Genomic DNA, 22,172 nt, shown 5'->3' with positions numbered 1-22,172 from the left:
TCTGGATCTTAGCCTGACACCCCCCACCTTGGGGACCTGACCTCCCAACCTTGGGGACCTGACCCTTTGGCCCTGTCGGTGGCCTGTGAAAGGCTGGTGAGTGGTGGTCAGCTAGGCCTCACTGCCAAAGTACAGTCAGGGCTCCATGCAGTGGGGCAAGGTGGCCTTCTTGGGTACTGAGGCCAGAACCTGACACTGCTGGACCAGGATACTGGGGGTGTGCCCATGGCTCCCCAGCTCCCCTCCTGCCCCTTTGCTTCCCCAGGGGCTGTAGGCCTATTCTGATAGCTGCAGGGGTCTCAGATTCAAGGACAGAGTGACAGGGAGGGGAGCTCTGGGCCTGGCCCTCTGAGAGTGCAGATAGGGGAAGCTGGGCCCTTCCCCAGGGTCCCTATTGTCAGGTCAGCCGCTGCCATCCATTCTCACACTCCCTGATTCCCCTGGCTGTCCCCACCCTCCCCCCCACCACCTGCCCAGCACCAGGGGATCAGACACCATGTGGCTTCTACCCCATGACATTTGGCCAGAAATCCTCCAGGGCTGGGGGACCCAACCCAAGGGCCCCCTGCTGGGTTCCACCCTCTGCCACCCCAAACCACCCCTTCTGCCTGCTAGGACCTGCAGCACCAGCCAGTGGCACCCTCCCAGAGGGCCAGGTGGATTCACTGCTTTCCATCATCTCCAGCCAGAGGGAGCGCTTCCGTGCCCGGAACCAGGAGCTTGAAGCCGTGAGTCACATCCTTCTCTCCGTCCTGCTCCTTGGGCTCAAGGACACAGTGGGGGAACACACAGGCTTCCAGGAGAGAGATTTGGCACAGACCGTGAAACTCGGGGGAGAGATTTGTTCTATGCAGTCAGGGAGGGCTTCCTGGAGGAGGTCGTGCAACACTGGGTTTTGAAAGAAGGCTCAGGCCAAGCACAGTGGCTCACGCCTGTAATCCCAGCACTTTGGGAGGCTGAGGCAAGCAGATCCCTTGAGGTCGAGAGTTTGAGACCAGCCTGGCCAACATGGAAACCCCATCTCTATTAAAAATACAAAAATTAGCCAGGCATGGTGGTGCACGCCTATAATCCCAGCTACTTGGGAAACTGAGGCAGGAGACTCACTTGAACCCAGGAGATAGAGATTGCAGTGAGCCGAGATCACGCCACTGAACTCCAGCCTGGGTGACAGAGCCAGACTCCATATCGGAAAAAAAAAAAAGAATGACCTTCCTTTTTCAGGCTGAATAATATTTCATTGTGCATTTAGACCACGTTTTGTTTATCTGTTCACCTATTCATGTAAGTTGCTTCCACCTTCTGGTTACCGTGAAGCAGATAATGCTGCTGCGAACGTGGCATACAAACATCTCTTAAAGTCCCTGCCTTGAGTTCTTCTGGGTGTCTACCCAGAAGTGGAATTAATGGATGCTATGGTAATTCAGTGTTGAATGTTTTTAGAGGAAGCGCCATACTGCTGTATACATTTTTGTGCTGCTCACAGTTTGGCTGTTTCTGTTTTTGAGATGGAGTCTTGCTCTGTGGCCCCGGCTGGAGTGCAGTAGTGTGATCTCAGCTCACTGCAGTCTCCACCTCCTGGGTTCATGCAATTCTCCTGCCTCAGCCTCCTGAGTAGCTGGGATTACCTGCCCACCATCACACCTGGCTAATTTTTTGTATTTTTAGGAGAGACAGGGTTTCACCTTCTTGGCCAGGCTGGTCTCAAATTCCTGACCTCAGGCGATCTGCCCACCTCATCCTCCTAGAGTGCTGGGATTACAGGTGTGAGCCACCGCGCCCGGTCAATGTTTGAATTTTGAATACTGTGAAAGAAACACTTATTTAAGCATTTGAATAAATTGAAAAATGAGATTCCATTTCACCTTGTCCTTAGATTAGCAAACATTAAAAACACACAGGCTGGGTGAGGTGGCTCATGCCTGTAATCCCAGCACTTTGGGAAACCAAGGCAGGCGGATCATGAGGTCAGAAGTTTGAGACCAGCCTGGCCAATATAGTGAAACCCCATCTCTACTAAATACAAAAATTAGCTGGGCGTGGTGGCGCACACCTATAATCCCAGTTACTACTCGGGAGGCTGAGGCAGAAGAATTGCTTGAACCTGCGAGGCGGAGGTTGCAGTGAGCCAAGATCGCGTCACTGCACTCCAGCCTGGGCGACAGAGCAAGGCTCTGTATCACACAAAGAAACAAAAGGTCACACAGTGTGTGACTCCATGTATACGAAACGCCCAGTACAGGCAAATCCACAGGGACAGAGAGGAGACTGCCGGTCACCAGGCAATAGAGGAGGGCACGAGGAGTGGCTGCTGGCAGGTTTGGGGTTTCTTCCTGGGGTGATTTTAAGTGTTCTGGAATTAGGTAGTGGGGATGGTTGTGTAACACTGTGAATACAGTTTAAATGACCGAATCGTACAACTTTAAAACGCTGATGTTTCTGTTATGGGTGTTATATCTCTTTCTTTCTTTCTTTCTTTCTTTCTTCCTTCCTTTCTTTCTTTCTCTTTCTTTCTTTCTTCCTCTTTCTTTCTTTCTCTCTTTCTTTCTTTCTTTTCTTTCTTTTTCTTTCTTTTTAATTATTTTTTCCTTTTTTTTTTAAAGACAGGGTTTCACCCTGTTGGCCAGGCTGGTCTTGAACTCCTGACCTCAGGTGATCCTCCTGCCTCGGCCTCCCAAAGTGTTAAGAGTACAGGCGTGAGCCACCACACCCGGTCTTTTTTTTTTTGTTTTAAAGATGGTGTTTCATCATGTTGGCTAGGCTGGTCTCGAACTCCTGACCTCAAGTGATCCACCCACCTTGACCTCCCAAAGTGCTGGGATTACAGGCGTGAGCCACTGTGCCCAGCCATTATATCTCAGTAGTAGTTTTTAAAAGGCTAATATCACTGATAAAAAAAAAAAAAAGTATGAAGAAATATGACCAGGCATGGTGGCTCATGTCTGTAATCCCAGGACTTTGGGAGGCTGAAGTGGGAAGACTGCTTGAGCCCAGGAGTTTGAGACCAGCCTGAGCAACACAGTGAGAGTCCATCTCTACAAAATAAAAAAAAATGAGCTGGGCATGGTGGTGCAAGCCTATAGTCCTAGCTACCTGGGAGGCTGAGGTGGGTGGATCGTTTGAGTCGGGAGGCTGAGGCTGCAGTGAGCTCTGATTGTGCCACTTCATTCTAGCCTGGGCAATAGAGCAAGACCCTCTCTCTAAAATATATAGACAGGGACCAGGCACGGTGGCTCACTCCTGTAATCCCAGCACTTTGGGAGGCAGAGGCATTTGGACCACTTGAGGTCAGGAGTTTGAGACCAGCCTGACCAACGTGGTAAAACCCTGTCTCTACTAAATACAAAAAATTAGCCAGTCATAGTGGTGCATGCCTGTAATCCCAGCTACTTGGGAGGCTGAGGCAAGAGTTCAGTCACTTGAATGGGGATGTTTAGGTGAGCCAAGATTGTGCCATTGCATTCCAGCCTGGGCAACAAGAGTGAAACTGTCTCAAATCATAGTAATAATAAATAAAATATCATATATCAAGGTTGAAGCAAAAGTAATCGTGGGTTTTGCCATTACTTTTAAAGTGAGGCAGGAGCATCACTTGAGCCCAGGAGGTTGAGGCTGCAGTGAGCCGAGATCAAGCCACTGCACTTCAGCCCAGGTGACAGAGCAAGACCCTGTCTCCAAAAATTAAAAATAAATACTTTTAATGGCAAAAACCACGATTATATTTGCACCAACCTAATACATATTAAGAAACCTGAACCAAGATCCCTGACTTCTGCCTGGGGTGGGGGGAGGGGGCAGCTTTGAACAGAGTTGGGCAGGTCAAAGAGAAGGCCATAGACACAGAAGGGAGCGGCAACTGTGCCAGCTCGGCAACCTGTCCCCCACCCCTCCCCTTGGCCCTGCCCCACAGGAGAACCGCCTGGCCCAGCACACCCTCCAGGCCCTGCAGAGCGAGCTGGACAGCCTGCGCGCGGACAACATCAAGCTCTTTGAGAAGATCAAGTTCCTGCAGAGCTACCCTGGCCGGGTGAGGGCCCTCCCCTGGCCTCAGCTCCAGGTGGACCAGACAGGGAGAGAGGCCGCTCAGGGCTCTGGGGGTGGGAGGGTCAGGGGCTGAGACCTGCTGGGCAGCACTGGGCCTCAGGGGCCCCGGAGGTCTTCCAATATCTCCCCACCCATCCACCCACCTCCCCAGGCCGGGAGAAGCCGGTAGAGTGAGGCCTCTGTGGAGATTCATTCATAAAAACTGGCCAGAAGGGCCGGGCGTGGTGGCTCACACCTGTCATCCCAGCACTGTGGCAGGCCGAGGCAGGAGGATTGCCTGAGCTCAGGAGTTCGAGACCAGCCTGGCCAACATGGTGACACCCTGTCTTTCCTAAAAATACAAAAAAAAGTAGCTGAACAAGGTGGCACGTGCAAGTAGTCCTGGCTACTCGGGAGGCTGAGGCAGGAGAATCGTTGGAACACGGGAGGTGGAGGTTGCGGTGAGCCGCGATCACACCACTGCACTCCAGCCTGAGCACAAGAACAAAACTCGATCTCAAAAAAAAAAAAAGAAAAGGGCTGGGCACAGTGGCTCACGCCTATAATCCCAGCACTTTGAGAGGTTGAGATGGGTGGATCATGAGGTCAGGAGGTCAAGACCAGCCTGGCCAACATGGTGAAACCCCATCTCTATAAAAAAAGAAAAGAAAAAAAAAAGAAAAACTATTCAGAAGGGCCGGGCATAGTGGCTCACGCCTGTAATCCCAGCACTGTGGGAGGCCAAGACCAGCCGGGCCAACATAGTGAAACCCCGTCTCTACTAAAAATACAAAAATTAGCCAGGCATCATGGCACATGCCTGTAGTCCTGGCTACTCAGGAGACTGAGGCAGGAGGATCGCTTGAGCCCAGGAGGTTGAGGCTGCAGTGAGCCGAGATCAAGCCACTACACTTCAGCCCAGGTGACAGAGCAAGACCCTGTCTCCAAAAATTAAAAATAAATAGGGCATGGTGGCTCATGCTTGTTATCCTAGCAGCTAGGGAGGCTGAGGCAGGTGGATCACTTGAGGTGGGGAGTTCAAGACCAACCTGGCTAACATAGTGCAACCCCGACTCTACTAAAAACAGAAAAATTGACCGGGTGTAGTGGCGCATGCCTGTAATCTCAGCTATTCGGGACACTGAGGCAGAATCACTTGAACCTGGGAGGTGGAGGTTGCAGTGAGCTGAGATCACACCATTGCACTCCAGCCTGGGCAACAGAGCAAAATTTGTCTCAAATAAATAAATAAGCAATAATAAACAATGTAAACAGAATTTAGCCCGCACTCCAAAAACCAACCCAGAGAGTGGATCCGAAAGTCACCTGCAAACTTCTGGGCTGGCGAGGCCTGTGCATGGCTTCTCCCAGCCCCTGAGCTTTCCAAGGACCATCTTGTGCCAGGACACCCTTTCTATGAGTGAGGGGAGAGCATGGGCCATAGTGGGCAGGGGTTTGCCTCTCGTTCTCCCTTTGGGGCCCAGCAGTTACCAGCCCTGTCCCCACCCATCAGAGCCCCTCCTTCGCCACCAGAGGGCACCCAGACCCTGCAAACAAGCCTCACTGTGGGTGGCCGGCTGGGAGACATCTCCTCTCCCAGGCCTGCCTGCCCCCACAGCCAGCCCCACACTCCCAGCAAACCCACCTTCCTGCATCTGTACCTGGCTCTGCCTGGGCCTCAGTTGCCCATCTGTGCCCAGAGGCACTGTGGCCCTGACCCCATGGGGAACTCCATGCCCCTGTGGCACAAGGCACCAGCCATGTTCACATTGTCACCCCAGCACCCTCTCCTCCCACCTCTGGGATGTGGCGTTCCCTCCCCCACCTCTCTTTTTGCAGATAAGGAAACGGAGGCTCCCCTGGGGCTCCTGCCCTTCCCACTGGGCTCCAGGGCCCTGACTGGGTCTCTTCCCCTCCCCTCATCTGTGCAGGGCAGCGGCAGTGATGACACGGAGCTGCGGTACTCATCCCAGTATGAGGAGCGCCTGGACCCCTTCTCCTCCTTCAGCAAGAGGGTTCGTGAGCCTGGCCTGGGCAGGGGAGGGGAGGGGATAGTCCCCTCACCTGGCCCCCATCCATGAGCACCCAGCCTTCCCTGGCTCCCTTCCACCTGCCCTCATCTGGGGGCTCTCAGCCAGCCTCACCAGCCAGCGCTGCACACCCTGGCCCCACCAGGCCATGAGTCCCCGCCAAGGACAGTCTCCACAACACTTGGGTGCAATGCAGCCCCAGGGCCACAGAGGAACACCTGCCGATGGCTACCTGAGGGTGTGTGGCCATGACCAGGTTAACGTGGAGTGCATCTGGGGAGCCGGTGGACAAGAAGAGCCAGTTACAGCTCCCAGAGTCAGAAGACCCAATGGTGGGACCACCCCCCCAGCACCTTCCCTCCCCCACCCAGGCTACAGAAGCTCTGCTAGTGGAGAACTGTCCCATGGGCAGAATGGGCAGCTGCATAGGTGGGGAGGGGACTCCTCACAGATGTCAGGGGAGCCCAGAATGTCACACTGAGTAGACTGTGCACCCAGGGAGGACCCTAGCAGCACCCTGGGGGTCTGCAAGAACAGCGAGGCAGGGTGGCCTGTGGCTGGCCAGGCCCTACTCTCTGCCACAAGCCAGGGCCTGTGAGGTCTTTTGGGGTCCTTTCCTCACTGTCCCTCCCTGTGCAGGAGCGGCAGAGGAAGTACCTGAGCCTGAGTCCCTGGGACAAGGCCACCCTCAGCATGGTAAGTCCCTGCCCCTCCCCACCCCTCCATGCACTGGCCTGAGCCTCTGCCTCCAGGCACCGCTTCACCTGCCCTGCAGCCCGGGCTGGAAGAGCCACCTGTCCTGTCAAGAGTGGCTGTGTGATCTGGGACAGTCTCTCCCCTTCCCGGACAGCTCCTCCGAGAGCATGACTCACGGCAGTAGGTTCCGAAATGGGCTGCAGGGAGCCATTCCTCAGAATTCCTGCAGCCTAGAGTCAGGTGTGGTGGCCCATGCCTGTCATCCCAGCACTTTGGGAGGCAGGAGGATCATCTGAGCCCAGGAGTTCAAGACCAGCCTGGGCAACACAGTAAGACCCATCTCTACAAAAAATAAAATTAGCTAGGCCCCGTGGTGGGCACCTGTAGTCCCAGCTACTCAGGAGGCTGAAGCAGGAGGATCGCTCGAGCCTAGGAAGTCAAGGCCGCAGTGAGCTATGACCAACTACATTCCAGCCTGGGCAAGCTTGTCTCAAAAAACATTTTTTTAAAGAATTCCAGCGGCCAGGCGCGGTGGCTCACGCCTGTAATCTCAGCACTTTGGGAGACCAAGGAGGGCAGATCACCTGAGGTCAGAAGTTCTAAACCAGCCTGACCAACATGGTGAAACCCTGTCTCTACTGAAAATACAAAAATTAACCAGGCATGGTAGCAGATGTCTGTAATCCCAGCTACTCGGGAAGCTGAGGCAGGAGAATCCCTTGAACCCGGGAGGCGGAGACTGCAGTGAGCTGAGATCACGTCATTGCCTGGGTGACAAGAGCAAGATTCCATCTCAAAAAAAAAAAAAAAGAATTCCTTCAGCCCGTGACCCTCGACCATAAGAGTGGAATGGAAGCCCCAGCTTCCTGCCCCTTCCCTCCTCTTGCCACCCTAGGGCCCTCTCTGTGAAGTCCAGGCAGCCCTGCAGGGGTGGGTGAGGCCGGCCCCATACCCACTCACCCCTTGTTTGCTCCCAGGGGCGTCTGGTTCTCTCCAACAAGATGGCTCGCACCATCGGCTTCTTCTACACGCTGTTCCTGCACTGCCTGGTCTTCCTGGTGAGTGTGCACGTGGGCAGGCCAGGGGCACATTCTCCGCCCCACCCCCGACCTCCAGGGCAGCAGGGACCTGTTACGGTGGCCTGGCCCTGGGCCTACCCCATGCTGCACCCCTAGCTCCAGGCCACGCCTCTCCCCTTCAGGGGCCTCGGCCCACCCAGGGGATGAGGAGGACCCATCCCATTGGACCCTCTGGCTGGGGCACTAGCCAGGCCGCTCCATAGAAGAGGCCGGGCAGATCGCATCTGAGCCCGGTCCCAGTCCCGGAGGGGCTCTGTGGGGAGAAGGGATGGTGTGGGAGGGAAGCAGGTGGAGTTTCCTTAAACTCCACCGAGGGACAGTCATGAGGGCTGCACAGAGAAGGGGCGTCTTGAACTGACTTCCTCAGCTGCAGAGGAGCATTCTAGTTAGCGGACAGGGGCCGATGTGTCTGCCAAGGTAGAGGAGAAGGAGGGTGGAAGCTGTGTCTCTAAAGGATTCAGTCTTGGGGACGCCTGTCCCCAGCACAGTCAAAATGGTCCCTGCAGGGCTAACCTGGGCTCCAGCTGTGACCCCGGGGCCCAGCAGGTCCTGGCCCTTCTGGGGGTTGGCCCACAATATTAGGGGCAGTGCCTCTGTATCTGGGCCCATCTGACCATCTGCAGAACAGGTGGGTACAGAAGCTTCTCTAAGGCCCACCCATCCTGGCGCCTGGGGCTCAAGAACCTTTATGTCCCAGTCCAGGCCCAGGGGCTGTGGGTGGGCTTCGGGAGTGACCTTGAGGCGAACTCACTGTGTCTCCACCTGGCCAGGTGCTCTACAAGCTGGCATGGAGTGAGAGTGTGGAGAGGGACTGTGCCACCTTCTGCGCCAAGAAGTGAGGACCCCCGCCTGGTCACCCCCGGCACCCCCTGAGACACCCCCAAGTTCCTGCCTCATATCCCCCACTCCTTAGCCCTCCATCACAGCCCCCTATTCTGGTCCTCCCCCCTGCCCCCCCGCTCCCAGTGTCCACTATCCCCCCCAGCCCTACCCCATCACACGGTACAGAACCCCTTCCCCAACACACACACTCAGCCTCAGCAAAGGTTCTTGTGTCCCCCAGGTTTGCCGACCACCTGCACAAGTTCCACGAGAATGACAACGGGGCAGCGGCTGGTGACTTGTGGCAGTGACACCCGGGGCCTCCCCAGTGACAGTGACGGCTGCACCCCCACCCCAACTGCTCAGTGCTTCCAATCACTTAGACTCCCCTGAAGAGTCCCCCATGGAAACTGCTCTTATCCGCTGTCCAGCAGCTGCCAGAGGCCCCAGGTCCCCCCGGCTCCCCTTGAAAGAATGTCCAGAGAGCCAGCCCCCAGGTCCCCCCGGCTCCCCTTGAAAGAAGAATGTCCAGAGAGCCAGCCCCCAGGTCCCCCCGGCTCCCCTTGAAAGAATGTCCAGAGAGCCAGCCCCCAGTGCCCAGCCAGGCAGAACCACAGAAACCCTCAGCCCCCACCTCAGGCCAGAGCTCTGCCCGAAGCCTGACCTCTAGCCCCGGTGGCAGAGGTCCCTCAGCTTCGAGACTGATTGGGTGACCGCCGATTCCAGCTGTGGTTAATCCAACTTGGGCCTGTCTCCACTGCGATCCTCTTGTGCCCCCCTAAGATCCTCCCACACCCCATAAGAGGTGGAAGGCGCTTCCTTCCAGGAAAGCAGGTTTTGAGCCCAGCACCCCCAGCCTGCCTTTGCCACCGGCCCCACCCTGCAGAGTATAAGGTTTGACAGCATCTGCCTCCTCCCCCACTGCACCCCAAGAGAGAGAGCCCCAGCCAGCGGAACAGTTTCTATCACCCCTTCCCTGCCCCCAGACCCATGTGATGCCTGCTTTCTTCTTTAGCAAGATATTCTGGTTTCTAGGTAAGGAAAGGTCTCTAGCAATCCCCGAGCCCCAGTCTCTTCAGACCCATGGACTGGTCTGAGGGGTCTGAACGTGTCCTGGCCAATCAGAACTGGCCTTGGGCCACCCTAACACAGCCACCTCTCAGGGCCACTGGTCGACCTTCCTAAGTTAGATTTGCAGTTGCATATTTAGCTTTGCACATTTGAAATAAACCATGATTGCAGCCACCCTGGTGCCCTGTGCTCTGGGATGCTGGGGGACAGGAGGCTGGTGGGGACACCTGCTGTGCCACCTCTGGGAGCTGGGGCTGGCCTCACAGCTGGGCGCACAGGACATCCCTCACCCTCTTCTCATCTCCAGGAATTCCATGAGTACTTTCAGAGCTCTGCTGAAAAAAATATCCAGTGTCTGAGTGCTTTTGAGTTGACAGCACCATCAAAAAGGGAAACTCACTCCTTTATTCAAAACCACCCAGGCCCAGTGCGGTGGCTCACGCTTGTAATCCCAGCACTTTGGGAGGTCAAGGCAGGTGGATCACTGGAGATAGGAGTTCGCGACCATCCTGGCCAACATGGTGAAATCCCATCTCTCCTTAAAAATACAAAAATTAGCTGGACATAGTGGTGCGCACCTGTCATCCCAGCTACTCAGGAGGGTGAGGCAGGAGAATCGCTTGAACCCAGGAGGTGGAGGTTGCAGTGAGCCGAGATCTCACCGGTGCACTCCAGCCTGGGCGGCAGAGTGAGACTCCATCTCAAAAACTAAAACAAAAAAAACCACCTGTCGGGCTGTGGGTGGGTGTGTGACGTGTCTTGGTCCACATCAGTTCCTGGGAAATCTTTGCTTCCCTTTCTCTGCTCCCCCTTCCCATGGGCCCCCACTTGCCAGGGGCTGCAGAGCCCAGGACCACCAGTCCCCCTGAGCACCACCCTCAAATGGGAGCCCCCGTGAGCCACAGGTTCTAGGCCACCTTACCTCCAGCCCAGCCCCAGATGGAGAAGCACATTCTCTGGGTCTGGAGTGGGTGCATTAACCCATTCATCTTCCAGGTGGCCTACGAGGCTAGCTACAAACCCAGCCACTGCAGCCCACCATGCCAGAGCCCCCTATGCTACCTCTGTCTCCATTTTACTTTTTATTTTATTTATTTATTTATTTTTGAGACGGAGTCTCACTCTGTTGTCAAGCTGGAGTGCAGTGGCGCGATCTTGGCTCACTATAACCTCCACCTCCCAGGTTCAAGTGATTCTCCTGCCTCAGCCTCCCGAGTAGCTGGAACTACAGGTGCCCACCACACCCAGCTAGTTTTTGTATTTTTAGTAGAGACAGGGTTTCACCATGTTGGCCAAGATGGTCTTGATCTCTTGACCTAGTGATCACCCGCCTCAGCCTCCCAAAGTTCAGGGATTACAGTCGTGAGCCACTGTGCCCAGCCCTCTGTGTTCATTTTAGTTCTGAACAGTCTAATGCGTATATATCCAAGGGCCTTTCTTTGGGGTCCCCCTCCCAGCACCCCTCATCATCTCCCCCATCGGGACTGCCTCCAAGCCACCCCAAGCCTCCTGCCCTCAGGGACCCTGGATGGGCCTGTCCTCCCCGACCCTCGTTCCTATCCCCAGCTAAGTGACCGCCACTCTTGGCCAACCACGCCCCCTCCACCCCCACAGCCACTTCCACATCTCCATCAGTTCCTCCTTCTGGGTCCGAGGCTCTTTGCCGCCAGCCCTCCTCACTTCCTCTTCCCTGGGGATGGATCCGAGCTATTGTTCTGCCCATGGCTTCCCATCCCAGGACCCTCCCTGGCCATGGTCATCCCAGCAGTGGAGTTCGGCCCACTACTCTGAACCAGGTTAGTCTGCTGCAGGTCAGGCTCTCCCCTCTCCCGGGAGGGTGGACACCACAACCAGGACGTGTATGGAGCCTCCCTCTTTCCCCACTCTTGGGCACCGCGTCCTGCCTCTTCCCAGCCTCATTCATAGGTGTCTGGTTTCCAGCCAGGCGTCCAGGCCCGTGTGCAGCTCCAATGGAGGGCTTGCCTACTGCTGAAACTTTCATTAGTGTCTGCTGGCCTGGTCCTGTGGAGGGAACAGAGGGGAGGTGTGGGGCAGGGAAGGGGCCTGCCTGGCTTCCGTGCCCCCGTGGAGGGCAGCACCAGGCTTTTGGGCAGCAGGTGAGGGCTCTGTGCCCCCCACCTTCTCCTCTGGAAGCTCCACTCTTTCCATCCCTAAGAAGGGGTTAAAAACCCTTGTCTGTCCAGCCTCCTGGGAAATTAGTTGTGAAATGGCTTTGAGAAAGGTCAGAGGTCAGTATGGGCTCAGAAGGTCGACAGATGGAGGCAGCTCCCGCTAGCAAGGAGACCAGGACAGAACTGCCAGAGGTGGGGACAGTGGACAAGGAGGGAGATGAGGGAAGAAGACACCCAGGGGTCCCCCCTTGCTATCTGCAGAGATGAGAGTCATCTCTGAGTGGCCCTTTCCCTTTCCTCGGCCCCCACTGAAGCCCTCCCTCCCCTCTCAGACCCTTTCCAGGCCTGCTGAGCCCCTGTACCTCTTTTGGGAAGTCTCTCGGAGCCCCCCCACCGCACTCCCAGCATCCAGGGTCAGGCCACAAGAGTCCCGCAAAGCCGAGCAGGACTGTTTCTTAGCCCGACTTGTCTCTGCCCTAATGCGGGCAAGTTCTCGAGCCAGGCAGGGTTGAGCTAAGTGCCAGGGCTGTCGTTCCTCATCCCCCCTCTATGACCTCTGACACCTCTCCGGGTGGCATCAGGACCCCATAGCAGGGAAGGTCGGGTGGTGGGGGCACCGCGCTCTGGGAGTCTGCCCCCTTCCTGTGGGCGATTTCCTGCACCCGGTGGGCTGGAGGGAGGGGGCCCTCGGGATTTATGGGAACCAGACGTCGACTTCCCTCGTTGCGACATCCAGGCCTCCTCGAGGCTCCCATTGTCCCCGCTGCGGAGGGTCTGGCCACAGCTGCGGCTCCAGCGAAGCATCCGTCACCGAGAGGCGCTTCGAGGGCGTCCGTGCCCCATACACCCGCCACCCGAGACATTCCCCCGACCCCACGCGCCGCGCTCCCGGGGCCACCACCGCGGGATTGAGGGGTCGCCTCCGCGCGGAGCAGGGGGATTCCCGCGCCAGGCCTGCGGCCGGCTCGGCAACACGGGGACCTCCACCCAGATGGGGCGACTCAGGGCGAGCTCCTAGCCCCTCGCCCCAGGGCCGGGCAGTTTCCGCACCGCCGCCACCGGCGCCGCTCGGGCTCTGCGGAGGGCGAGGGGCGCGGCGGGGGCGGGGCCTGAGCGGCGCGAGGGAAACGGGCGGGGGCGGGGCTCGCGGAGGGGCGGGACATTGAGGCGCGGTGGGCGGGCGGGGGCGGGGCAGGAGGTGCGAGGGAGCGGGGGGCTCGCCGCGGGGGCGGGGCGGGGAGGTGCGAGGTGGGCGGGTGGGGCGGGGCTCTCCGCGGGGGCGGGGCCGGGAGGCGCGCGCCTTGCGGGCAGGGGGCGCGCCGCGCGGGGCTGGGCTCGGAGCGCGCGGAGCTCGGCAGCCGGAGAGCCGCGAGGGGGACGCGCCGGGACCCCAAAGAGCGCACAAGCCTTCGACACGGTGGACGAGGGGGGGATCAGCCGCCGCCGTTGTCGCCTCCCTCCCGGAGGGAGCCCTGTCCGCCGCGGGCCATGAGCCACCGGGCCCGGGGAGCCTGGCCGCGGTCCGGGCAGCGCTCCGCTGGCGCCCCGGCCCGCTCGGCCGCAGCTGCGCGCCTGTAGGTATGGCCTCCTGGTCCCCAGTTCCTGTTCCCTGGTCCTCCCCCGGGACCCCCGTCTGTCCCCGGGGGCGTGCGCTGTGTGCGCACCGATGCACCGGGGAGAGTGGCCGCACGCGCCCCGGTCCGCGCGTGTCGTCTTTGTGTGCGCGGGTGGGAGGGAGGAGGGCGCGCGAGGGAGGAGACGCGCCCCCGGCTGGGATCGGCTCCCTGATCCCATCACGGGCGGGGCGGGGAGCCGCTGAAGGGGCCGAGCTGCCTCCCGAGCAGCTGCGCCGCCGCCCCCTGCTAGGGCTGTGGTCGGGTGGTGGGGCGAGCGCACCCGGGCCCTTAGAGGAGGGGTCTCTGACTAGGGGAGGGGGCGCCCAGGTCTCTTCCCAACGCTGGGAGCGCAGGGAGGGGGCGTCAACCTAGAATGAGGGAGAGAGCCACGGAGTAGGATCGGGAAGGAGCCCCTGCAGGCCACAGCCTCCGGGCAGGCACGCCCTCCCTTTGGCCCAGGCCCCCCATTCTTGCCCTGCCCACCCGGGGAGCTCCCCGGCAGCCTCCGGTCGCGGGGAGGATCGTGGAGGGTGCCCAGGAGGCCTGCGCCTTTAAGAAGGGGCGGGTTCGTGCCCTCCATTCAGGCCCTTGGGCCTCGGCCATTGATGAACCTGCGGGCAGCGCGGGCCGGAACCGCGCCAGCCCAGCAGGCTGAGGCCAGGCAGAGGCAGGGACGCATCCCGGCCCCCCGCATCCCCGAAGTGGAGGCCTTTAGGGAGGGAAGTCTGCAGTGACTAGGGCCTCTCAGGAGCCTCGCAGGGCAGACCGGGCAGCCCCAGCAGAGACCCCGAACATGAATAAGCCAGGATCTACGTGCACAAGCTAAGGGCATCAGGGTCGCTGTTCAGCTGGTGCAAGGGAGAGCCTCAGGCTAGGCTGTCAGACCTGGGTAGAGCCCTACCAATGCCCTCGAGCCAACATTACCTACCCTGTAAAATGATGGTGCTGCCTGCCTTGTGGCTAAGGGACCGGCAGCAGTTGCATCTCAGAGGCAGGTCCCTGGAGCTCCTCTGAGAGGACAGGGGGCAAGAGGTGTGGTTTCCCCAAGAGGTTTTGACTGCCCCCGCAGTCAAAGGTGAGCCCCCGCTACTCTGCCCCACCTTGAACTCTCCCAATCCCTTCCCTCCTGGTCTCCCCACTCCATGCAGGAAGAGGTTGGAAGAGTGACCTAGAACTTCTCAGTTCCCAGAACTTTGGGAGAGGTCTGGCTGTGGCGGTGGTGGCACTACTTTTAGGCTGGTGTAGATCAGGGTTTTGGGGGGGTCTCAGTGGCAGTTTCCCCCCAGCCACTTCCTTAGAGGTCTGTCCCACGAACATCCAAGAACAGCCCTCCCCTACCCCATAGCGGGCTGGCTTCTGATGCTGGAATGCACACACTTTTCTATTTACCCTTATTGTGAAAAAATCTGTCCCAAGCGTCTAAACCCCTCTTCCCTACTTAGCCTGGGTCTCCTAGGGAGGACTTCTGTACAGATACCCACGGGTGGGCTTCCCTTGGGGTTCTTGGAGGTGGGGTCTCCACCCAGGTGATCCTGGGCTTCCCAAGACTGAGCTCTCGGTTTCGAACTTGTGCCAAGCTAAGGGCATCAGGGTTGCTGATCATGTCATCTTCACAACAACCCTGTGGGTTTAGTGCTTATTATCTCCACTCAGTTAGGGAGGGGAAATGACTGGCCCAGTCCCCCAGCCAACAAACCAGGCCTCCCAGCCACTCCTCTCTGACAACAGCCTGGCACTTCTTGCCCTGTCTAGCCAGCCTGGGTTCCAGGGAATTGGGGGTTTAGGGACATCAGGCCTGCTGGCAGTTGTCTTCATGGGGCTAGGGGCGAGTGTAGAGGCCTGCTGCTCTTTCTCACTGTCCAAGTGAGGCCAGGGAGCTCTGGGGCCTGGGGAGGTTTCTCTTCCCCCTCACCAGGCTGGGTGTTGTTTTATGGCTATGCTCTGTCTAGGGAGATAACAGGTGTGACCCCTCAACACGAGGTCACAGCCCACACCTGTTTGGGCAGAGCAAGGACGGGCATCGCTATGTGGGTGTGAAGCACCTTTTGGTTCCTCTGGGCAAAGCACGGTTTGGGCCCCATACTTCCGGCCCATCTGAGGATAGCACCCACCTGGGGGGCAGGGAGGACGGCCAGCCAGCCAGCTCATGGTCTGGTGGAAGAGATTGGCCACAGCCATGTGGTGTGGTTGAGGGGCAGGGGGCAAGGGGGGAGGTGGGGCCAGGATCAAGGGGCATGCCCAAGGCCTCCGTGGGCTCAGAGGCCTGCCTGCTATTGGGGCAGAACAGGGGAAGTAGGTGGGGTAGTGCCCGACTTTGTGGTTCGGCTCCGTGCAGAGGACAAGCAGGAGTTGGAGGAAGAGGATGTATTAGAACTTGGATGTGGTGAGTTTGAGGCACCTGGAGATCAGCCAGGCTGGGAGTTGAGCCCAGAGAAAGGCCTGGGGAAGCTTTATTCACACCTGCAGTCCCCGGAGCTCCAGGATGCTCAGATCTTAGGGGTGCCACCCGATGTCTCTGGAGGCATTGGTATGTGTGTCCTGGAAAAGCCAGAAGGCAGCTGGGTGGGATGAGTTGGTGGGGACTAAAGGGGTATCCTGCAGGTTTAGGGGACTGGGCCAGGACCCACATGAGGCTTGGGACACTGGGGGAGTGGAAGGGGCCGAGCATCTCAGGCCAAGGCTGGAGAAGTGAGGGACCTCTTCTCTGCAACCCCAGAGAGGCAGGGTGGGGTGGTGGGAGTGAGCAGGGCCAGTGCAGCTGGAACCAGCCCGGCCTGCTCTCCACCTGCAGAGCCCATCCAGGAACTGTCCAGCACTGGGCACTCCTGAAGGAGACTGAGTCTGCCTCTTGAGCCCCCAGGGCCTGGCTTAGCTTGTTGTCCTGGCCCCCACTCCCTGCTCATCTGACCCCCACTTCCTGAGGAGCCCATCTGTGAATTCCCCTGCCCACCCCCAGCCTCTCAGAGTGTACCATCCTCTAAAGGCGGGCATCTCCTCTCCCGAAACAGAGACTGGGTCCTCCCACTGTGCCCTTGTAAGGGGAGATCAACAGAAACAGGTCTCAGAAAGGGACCAATCTGGAACTTGGCTCCATACCCCTCTTGTTTGTTTGTTTGTTGTTGAGACAGAGTCTTGCTCTGTCACCCAGGCTGGAGTGCAATGGCGCGATCTCAGCTCACTGCAACCTCTGCCTCTGAGGTTCAAGCAATTCTCCTGCCTCGGCCTCCTGAGTAGCTGGGATTACAGGCTTGCACCACCACACCTGGCTAATTTTTGTATTTTTAGTAGAGACGTGGGTTCACTGTGTTAGCCAGGCTGGTCTCAAACTCCTGACCTCAAGTGATCGGCCCTCCTTGGCCTCCCAAAGTGCTGGGATGACAGGCGTGAGCCACCGCATCCAGCCTCCCCTCTTACCCGTTCTGTGGCCCTGGACCCTCCCACCTGGCGTCTGACACACAGCAGGCCCACCACTATGTGGTGGCCAGTGTGTGGCAGGCTAGTCATCTCCCTCCCCAGAACCCAGTTTCTCCATCTCTACAATGGAGAAACATCTGTTTCTTACGGGGAAGATGTGAGGGGAGAAGGGTTTTAACAGGGGTATGGCCCGCTGGGGTGTGGGTTGTAGAATGCTGATGTTGGTCATGCTGGAGGCTGGGCGTTGTGTTGGGGTGACGGGTACCTCTGCAGCCATCTGCTGCGAGCAGCTGGAGCAAAAGGGAATGGATAGAGCTGTGGTTTTTTTTTGTTTGTTTGTTTGTTTTTTGAGACATAGTCTTGCTCTGTTACCAGGGCTGGAGATCTCAGCTCAATGCAACCTCTGCCTCCTGGTGATTCTCCTACCTCAGCCTCCTGAGTAGCTGGGATTATAGGCGTTTGCCACCCTGCCAGGCTAATTTTTTTGTATTTTTATTAGAGACGGGGTTTCACCATGTTGTCCAGGCTGGTCTCGAACTCCTGACCTCAGGTGATCCACTCACCTTGGCCTCCCAAAGTGCTGGGATTACAGGCGTGAGCCACTGCGCCCGGCCAGAGCTGTGATTTTTAAACAAACTAATCTTCATGACAGCCCCATGTGGTTAGCACTGCTCTCACCTCCATCTTAACAGATGGGGAAACTGAGGCTCCAGAGTCCAAGGGGTCATGCAGCTGGGCAGCAGGAGAGCTGGGATTCAAATCCAGACAGTCTAGCTCCAGATTTCAGACTTTTAACACCAGAAGTGGCCGTAGAGAGGTGCCCAGGCAGTGGGGCTCCCTTTGCAGGGGAACAGCTGTCAGATGCAACTGTGGGAACCCCTAGGACTGAGGGTCTGCAGGCCGGTGGGGCTTGTCAAGCTTGGGGTGTCTGCAAAAGCGGAGGGGCTCAGCAGAAGGGCTCCCAGCCTTCCATGGTGGTGGCAAGGCAGAGTGTTGTGTGACAGGCCTGGGGTTGTCCTGGGCACAGGACTGTTGTAACAGCGGCCTCCAGGCAACATTGCTCAGGGCAGGCCTTGGACTAGAAAGTTATCTACAGGGAAGAGCAGCTAGGGAAGCTAATGCTCAGAACAGCCAAGACTCCTTAGTACCTACGCACTCACACAGAGGTATATAGCTCTTAATCCACACCTGTCCCCATTGCCAATCAGAAGGCCCCCACCCACCCACTCTGCAGCAAAGTCACAGCAAGTTCAAGAGTGTTAAGACCAGAAACCATGCCTACTTTGCCTTCTGCCAGGGTGGTGGGGTGAGTGCAGTTACTCTGGGAGGGGAGGGTTGGGGAATTCCGGCCACATCCTCGCTCTGGCGGGAGGCCCTGGTTCAGAGCCTACCTTGTGGGGATGCGGTCTCTGGGGAGGTGAGGAGGAAGATGGACTTGAAAACCAACGCCCACGTATTCAGCGGTGAAGCAGAGACTGCGCTGTGTGCTCTGTTCTTGAATCTGCAGGGGAGAGAAAGACTCATACCTGGTCAGCGGGTGGGAGTCACTCCAGGCCAGAGGGATGGCCTGCCCAGGGAGGGGTGCAGAAAGCAGGCTGGAGGGGTGGAGGGGACTGCCCCACTGAGGCCAGGAGGGCGCTTGAGGAACAGCAGGATTGAAGGAGCCTTTGTTGTCAAGAGCCAGGCTGAGTGGGACAGGGCAGTGCTGCTAAGATCTGAGGACCCCTAAGGGTACGTAAGTAGGCGTGGCTGGGTGGAGGAGGTGACCAGAGTGAGGCCTTGTCTCTTATGTCAGGCAGGAAGGTACCCCAAGAGGAGGCTGCACCAAGAGTTCAAGACCAGCCTGGGCAACATAGTGAGAGCCCATCTCTACCAAAATATCAAAAAAATTACCTGGGGCTGGGTGCAGAGGCTCACGCCTGTAATCCGAGTACTTTGGAAGGCTGAGGCGGGCGGATCAGCTGAGGTCGGTAGTTTGAGACCAGCCTGGCCAACGTGGTGAAACCCTGTCTCTACGAAAAATACAAACATTCTCTAGGCTTGGTCCCAGCTACTCAGGAGGCTAGGGCAGGAGAATTGCTTGAACCTGGGAGGCAGAGGTTGCAGTGAGCCAAGATCCTACCATTGCACTCCAGCCTTGGCAACAGAGCGAGACTCCGCCTCAAAATAAATAACCTGGCCATGGGGTCTTGTGCCTATAGTCCCAGCTACTTGGGAGACTGAGGCAGGAGAATTGCTTGGCCCCAGGAGTTTAAGGCTGCAGTGAACTATGATTGCACCACTGCACCCCAGCCTGGGCCACAGAGTGAGACTTTATCTTAAAAAAGAGGCCTCAGTTTCCCCATCTGGAATGGTTCATGGCGAGATAGGTGGCACTGCCCACCCCAGGACATGAGAGGAGCCTCTCCCGTTTCATGTACTTGGTTCTCTGAATGCTGCTCCAAGGACAGAGCTAAGTGAGGTGCAGGAGGAAGGGGGGGCTCTTGGCAGTGGGGTGCAGCTTTTTGGGGTGCTGCATACCTAGTTTGCGCTGTGGGGCCACTGACCATCTCTCCTCTCCCCGGGGCTCCTGGCCTCCTGTGGCTGGGATGGTGCTGGGAAGCGGATGGGGTCGCCAGCGGGACGTGGGCGGGGCTGCTGGCTCTCCCCGCCCCCAGGGCCACCGCCCACTGCGCCGCGCGTCGATTGGTCACCGGCCCATTAGCGGGGGTGGCGAGTCCGACTCAATACTTTAAGGAGTGACCCGGCCTTGGGGTCCAGAACTGCTGCGCGGGCGGGGTCTGAAGCCCTGTCTTTTTTTTTTTTTTTTTTTTTTGTCCTCCAATTGTCAGCGCTATTTTTACCACCGGAAAGCCGCCGCCCCCTCCCCCATGCCTACTGGACCGACTGTCTCGCCGGGTTGGGGGCTGGGGTCTCTTGTCTGGGTTGCTGGTCGTGGGGTTAGGGGAGGCGGTGATTTAGAAAGGCGATGAACAGGGACTCCATTAGACTTCCCCTGCCCTCCTTGCTCCATACCCCGCCACCAAAAACCTCTCTGAAGCCCCCATCCCATCCAAGATGGGAACAAAAAACATTTTTTCAGGAGGAGAAGCCAGACAGTGCAGCTGAGCGTAGAAAACCCGGAGGTGGGGGCGTGTGATGGATTGGGGGAGGGTGGTCTAACCGCCCAGTGCTCCGAGGAGGCCCAGCACTGTAGGGGGACCTGGGTGGGCTTTCTTTGTCTCCAGCGCCAATCCTCAGAGAAGCAGGATGTAAGGGGGAGAGGCAGTTCCCTCCCTGTCCCTGGTCTTAATAGAATGACAGCCCAGTCTTCAATGTCCAAGGCCATCACTTCTGCATCCGAATCAGGGGCCCCTAGAGGCCACACACAGGTCCAGCACCCCGTTTTACTGGTAGGGAAGCTGAGGCCCCAAGAGACACAGGCCTGGCTCAGGACACAGCCCAGGCCAGCGCTGCCGCACACCAACGCAGCTGGTTTTTTCTGGCACCCTGGAATCGCAGAGGAGAGCTGACCACCAAGAGAGTTAAAGATCACAGGGTCATGGAGATCAGAGAGTGAGAGCGGTACAGGGAGGGGGAAGGTTTCCTGGGAGAAGAGGTTTTGTTTTGGTTGGTTTTTTGAGATGGGGTCTCCCTCTGTTGCCCAGGCTGGAGTGCAGTCTCGGCTCACTGCAGCCTCAACTTCCTGGGTTAAACCAATCCTCCTGCGTCAGTCCCCCAGGTAACTGGGGCTACCTGCGTGTGCCACGACACCTGGCTAACTTATGTACTTTTAGTAGAGACAGGGTTTCACCATGTTGCCCAGGCGGCTCTCAAACTCCTGAGCTCAAGTGATTTACCTGCCTTAGCCTCCCAAAGTGTTGGTATTACAGGCGTGAGCCACCACATCCAGCCAGAAGAGAGGGTTTTGCACGGTCTAAAGGCAGGGGGGATGCTGACGAGTGGGAAGAGCAAAGTTCCCAGAGAGGGCTTGAAACACAGACCTTGGCCTCCCCAGATGTTAGGGGAGCTCCTGCCCTGCCCATGAGTGCACGTGTGTCGTAACACTGCGGACACCGCCTCCTGCCCCATCTTTCCACCGCGTGGCCAGAAAGTGAGGAGGGTGGGCTCAGAGGTTGAGAGTGTGGTCAGCGTCACTCACGCAGGGAGCCGAGGCCCATGCTTTGAACCCAGGTCAGCCAAGCTCCCTACACATGGCCTCCTCCCCCCAGTTCTGGTCCCAGGGGTGGGCAGGGACAGCACACTCCTGCCCCTGCCACAGCCAGGCCCCCCTTCCCTGTGGCCTGCAGCCTCACCTCTCCAGAGAACCAAGTCCGGGCCTCACTCTCTCCATCTGTGGCCAGGTAGGGCCCTCCCTGCTGTCACTGTGGCTTGGAGACTTTTCCCTCTAGCTACTCAACTTGCCGCCCCTGTAGATCCAGGGCTGGTCCTATGGAGGGGTGCTGTGCCCAGCGTCAGGCCTACAGGCTCCTGGCTGGCCTGCAGGGTTGGGGAGGGGAGGTCAAGGCAGCCCCAACCTCCCAGGCCAGTCCCTGTTTAGTGCCTGGCTGGCCACACCTGCCATGCCCTTGGAAGATTCCTCTGTAAGTTCCACTCCCACTCCAGTGACGGCTACCTGGGCCCCACCTGCAAGAACCTCCCCCGGGGCCCTGTTCCCCATCTCTGTGCCTTCTCCCTATCAAGGGTTCCTCCAGCCAGCAGGAAGAGCTGAGGGTGACAGGGATTGATTGATCTGAGAACTCCGCACAGGGCTGACTTCCTGCTTGCTGCTGCCTGCCCCACGTGGGGGTATAATCACCTCACTCAGGGACCTCACACCTACCCTTCCCAGGCTGCCAGGTCACCAGCTCTGAGTCCTCCCGGGGTCCCAACGGTAAAGGGAGAGAGGTGGCCACCGTCAGGAGCACTAGCCTACCGGCTAAATGGATGGGCTTGGAGCTCAGGAACAGGGTTTCATGGGCTCAGCTGCAGCCCCACCCCCACCCCAGGAAATGCCATCGCCACAGGTCAAGGCCTGGGCCGGCCACTGGCTGGAGGTGATGGTGGCAGGTACGTTCCCACCTCCACCCTCAGGGAAGAAGCAAGTTGCAGCAGCCTGGAATATGACTCAGGTCTTCCTTTTGTCCCAGTGGACTCTGTGTCAACTGGGGAGACAGCCATGAGAACAGACACTTGGAGAACCCTATAACTGGCACCATGCAAGAGAGACAGGCAGGAGGAGGCTGTGGGAGCTCAGAGGAGACACTTGTGTTGGTCTCAGCGGAGGAGAAGGGAGGGGTATCAGGGAAG

The 22,172-nt window shown here is 58.1% G+C and overlaps 2 protein-coding genes across 10 annotated transcripts in view; both read left to right on the top strand.

The window, feature by feature from the left end:
- Nucleotides 1-9,895, top strand: part of CUX1 (cut like homeobox 1) — a 463,251-nt gene extending 453,356 nt beyond the window's left edge. For all 3 annotated transcript variants that reach the window (XM_035280564.3, XM_035280554.3, XM_035280546.3), the window contains exons 17-23: nt 616-728; nt 3,911-4,027; nt 5,955-6,038; nt 6,693-6,749; nt 7,727-7,807; nt 8,599-8,663; nt 8,892-9,895. In XM_035280564.3, the coding sequence (XP_035136455.2) occupies nt 616-728; nt 3,911-4,027; nt 5,955-6,038; nt 6,693-6,749; nt 7,727-7,807; nt 8,599-8,663; nt 8,892-8,961 (587 nt within the window). In that variant the 3' untranslated portion in view covers nt 8,962-9,895. The remainder of the gene's footprint in view (nt 1-615; nt 729-3,910; nt 4,028-5,954; nt 6,039-6,692; nt 6,750-7,726; nt 7,808-8,598; nt 8,664-8,891) is intronic.
- A 1,509-nt stretch (nt 9,896-11,404) lies between these two features.
- Nucleotides 11,405-22,172, top strand: part of SH2B2 (SH2B adaptor protein 2) — a 36,280-nt gene continuing 25,512 nt past the window's right edge. For 3 of the 7 annotated variants that reach the window (XM_054247831.2, XM_035280504.3, XM_035280501.3), the window contains exon 1: nt 11,405-11,517. In XM_054247831.2, coding sequence (XP_054103806.1) covers nt 11,443-11,517 — 75 coding nt within the window. In that variant the 5' untranslated portion in view covers nt 11,405-11,442. Of the gene's footprint in view, nt 11,518-13,178; nt 13,432-22,172 lie in introns of those variants that run through there. The other 4 variants (XM_078355628.1, XM_035280507.3, XM_078355624.1 and 1 more) reach the window with 2 other exon arrangements.

The sequence above is a fragment of the Callithrix jacchus genome, chromosome 2, assembly GCF_049354715.1.
Source record: "Callithrix jacchus isolate 240 chromosome 2, calJac240_pri, whole genome shotgun sequence".
NCBI classification, from domain to species: domain Eukaryota; kingdom Metazoa; phylum Chordata; class Mammalia; order Primates; family Cebidae; genus Callithrix; species Callithrix jacchus.
Note: the sequence above shows the minus strand (reverse complement) of the source record. Positions and strands in the feature narration are given on the sequence as shown.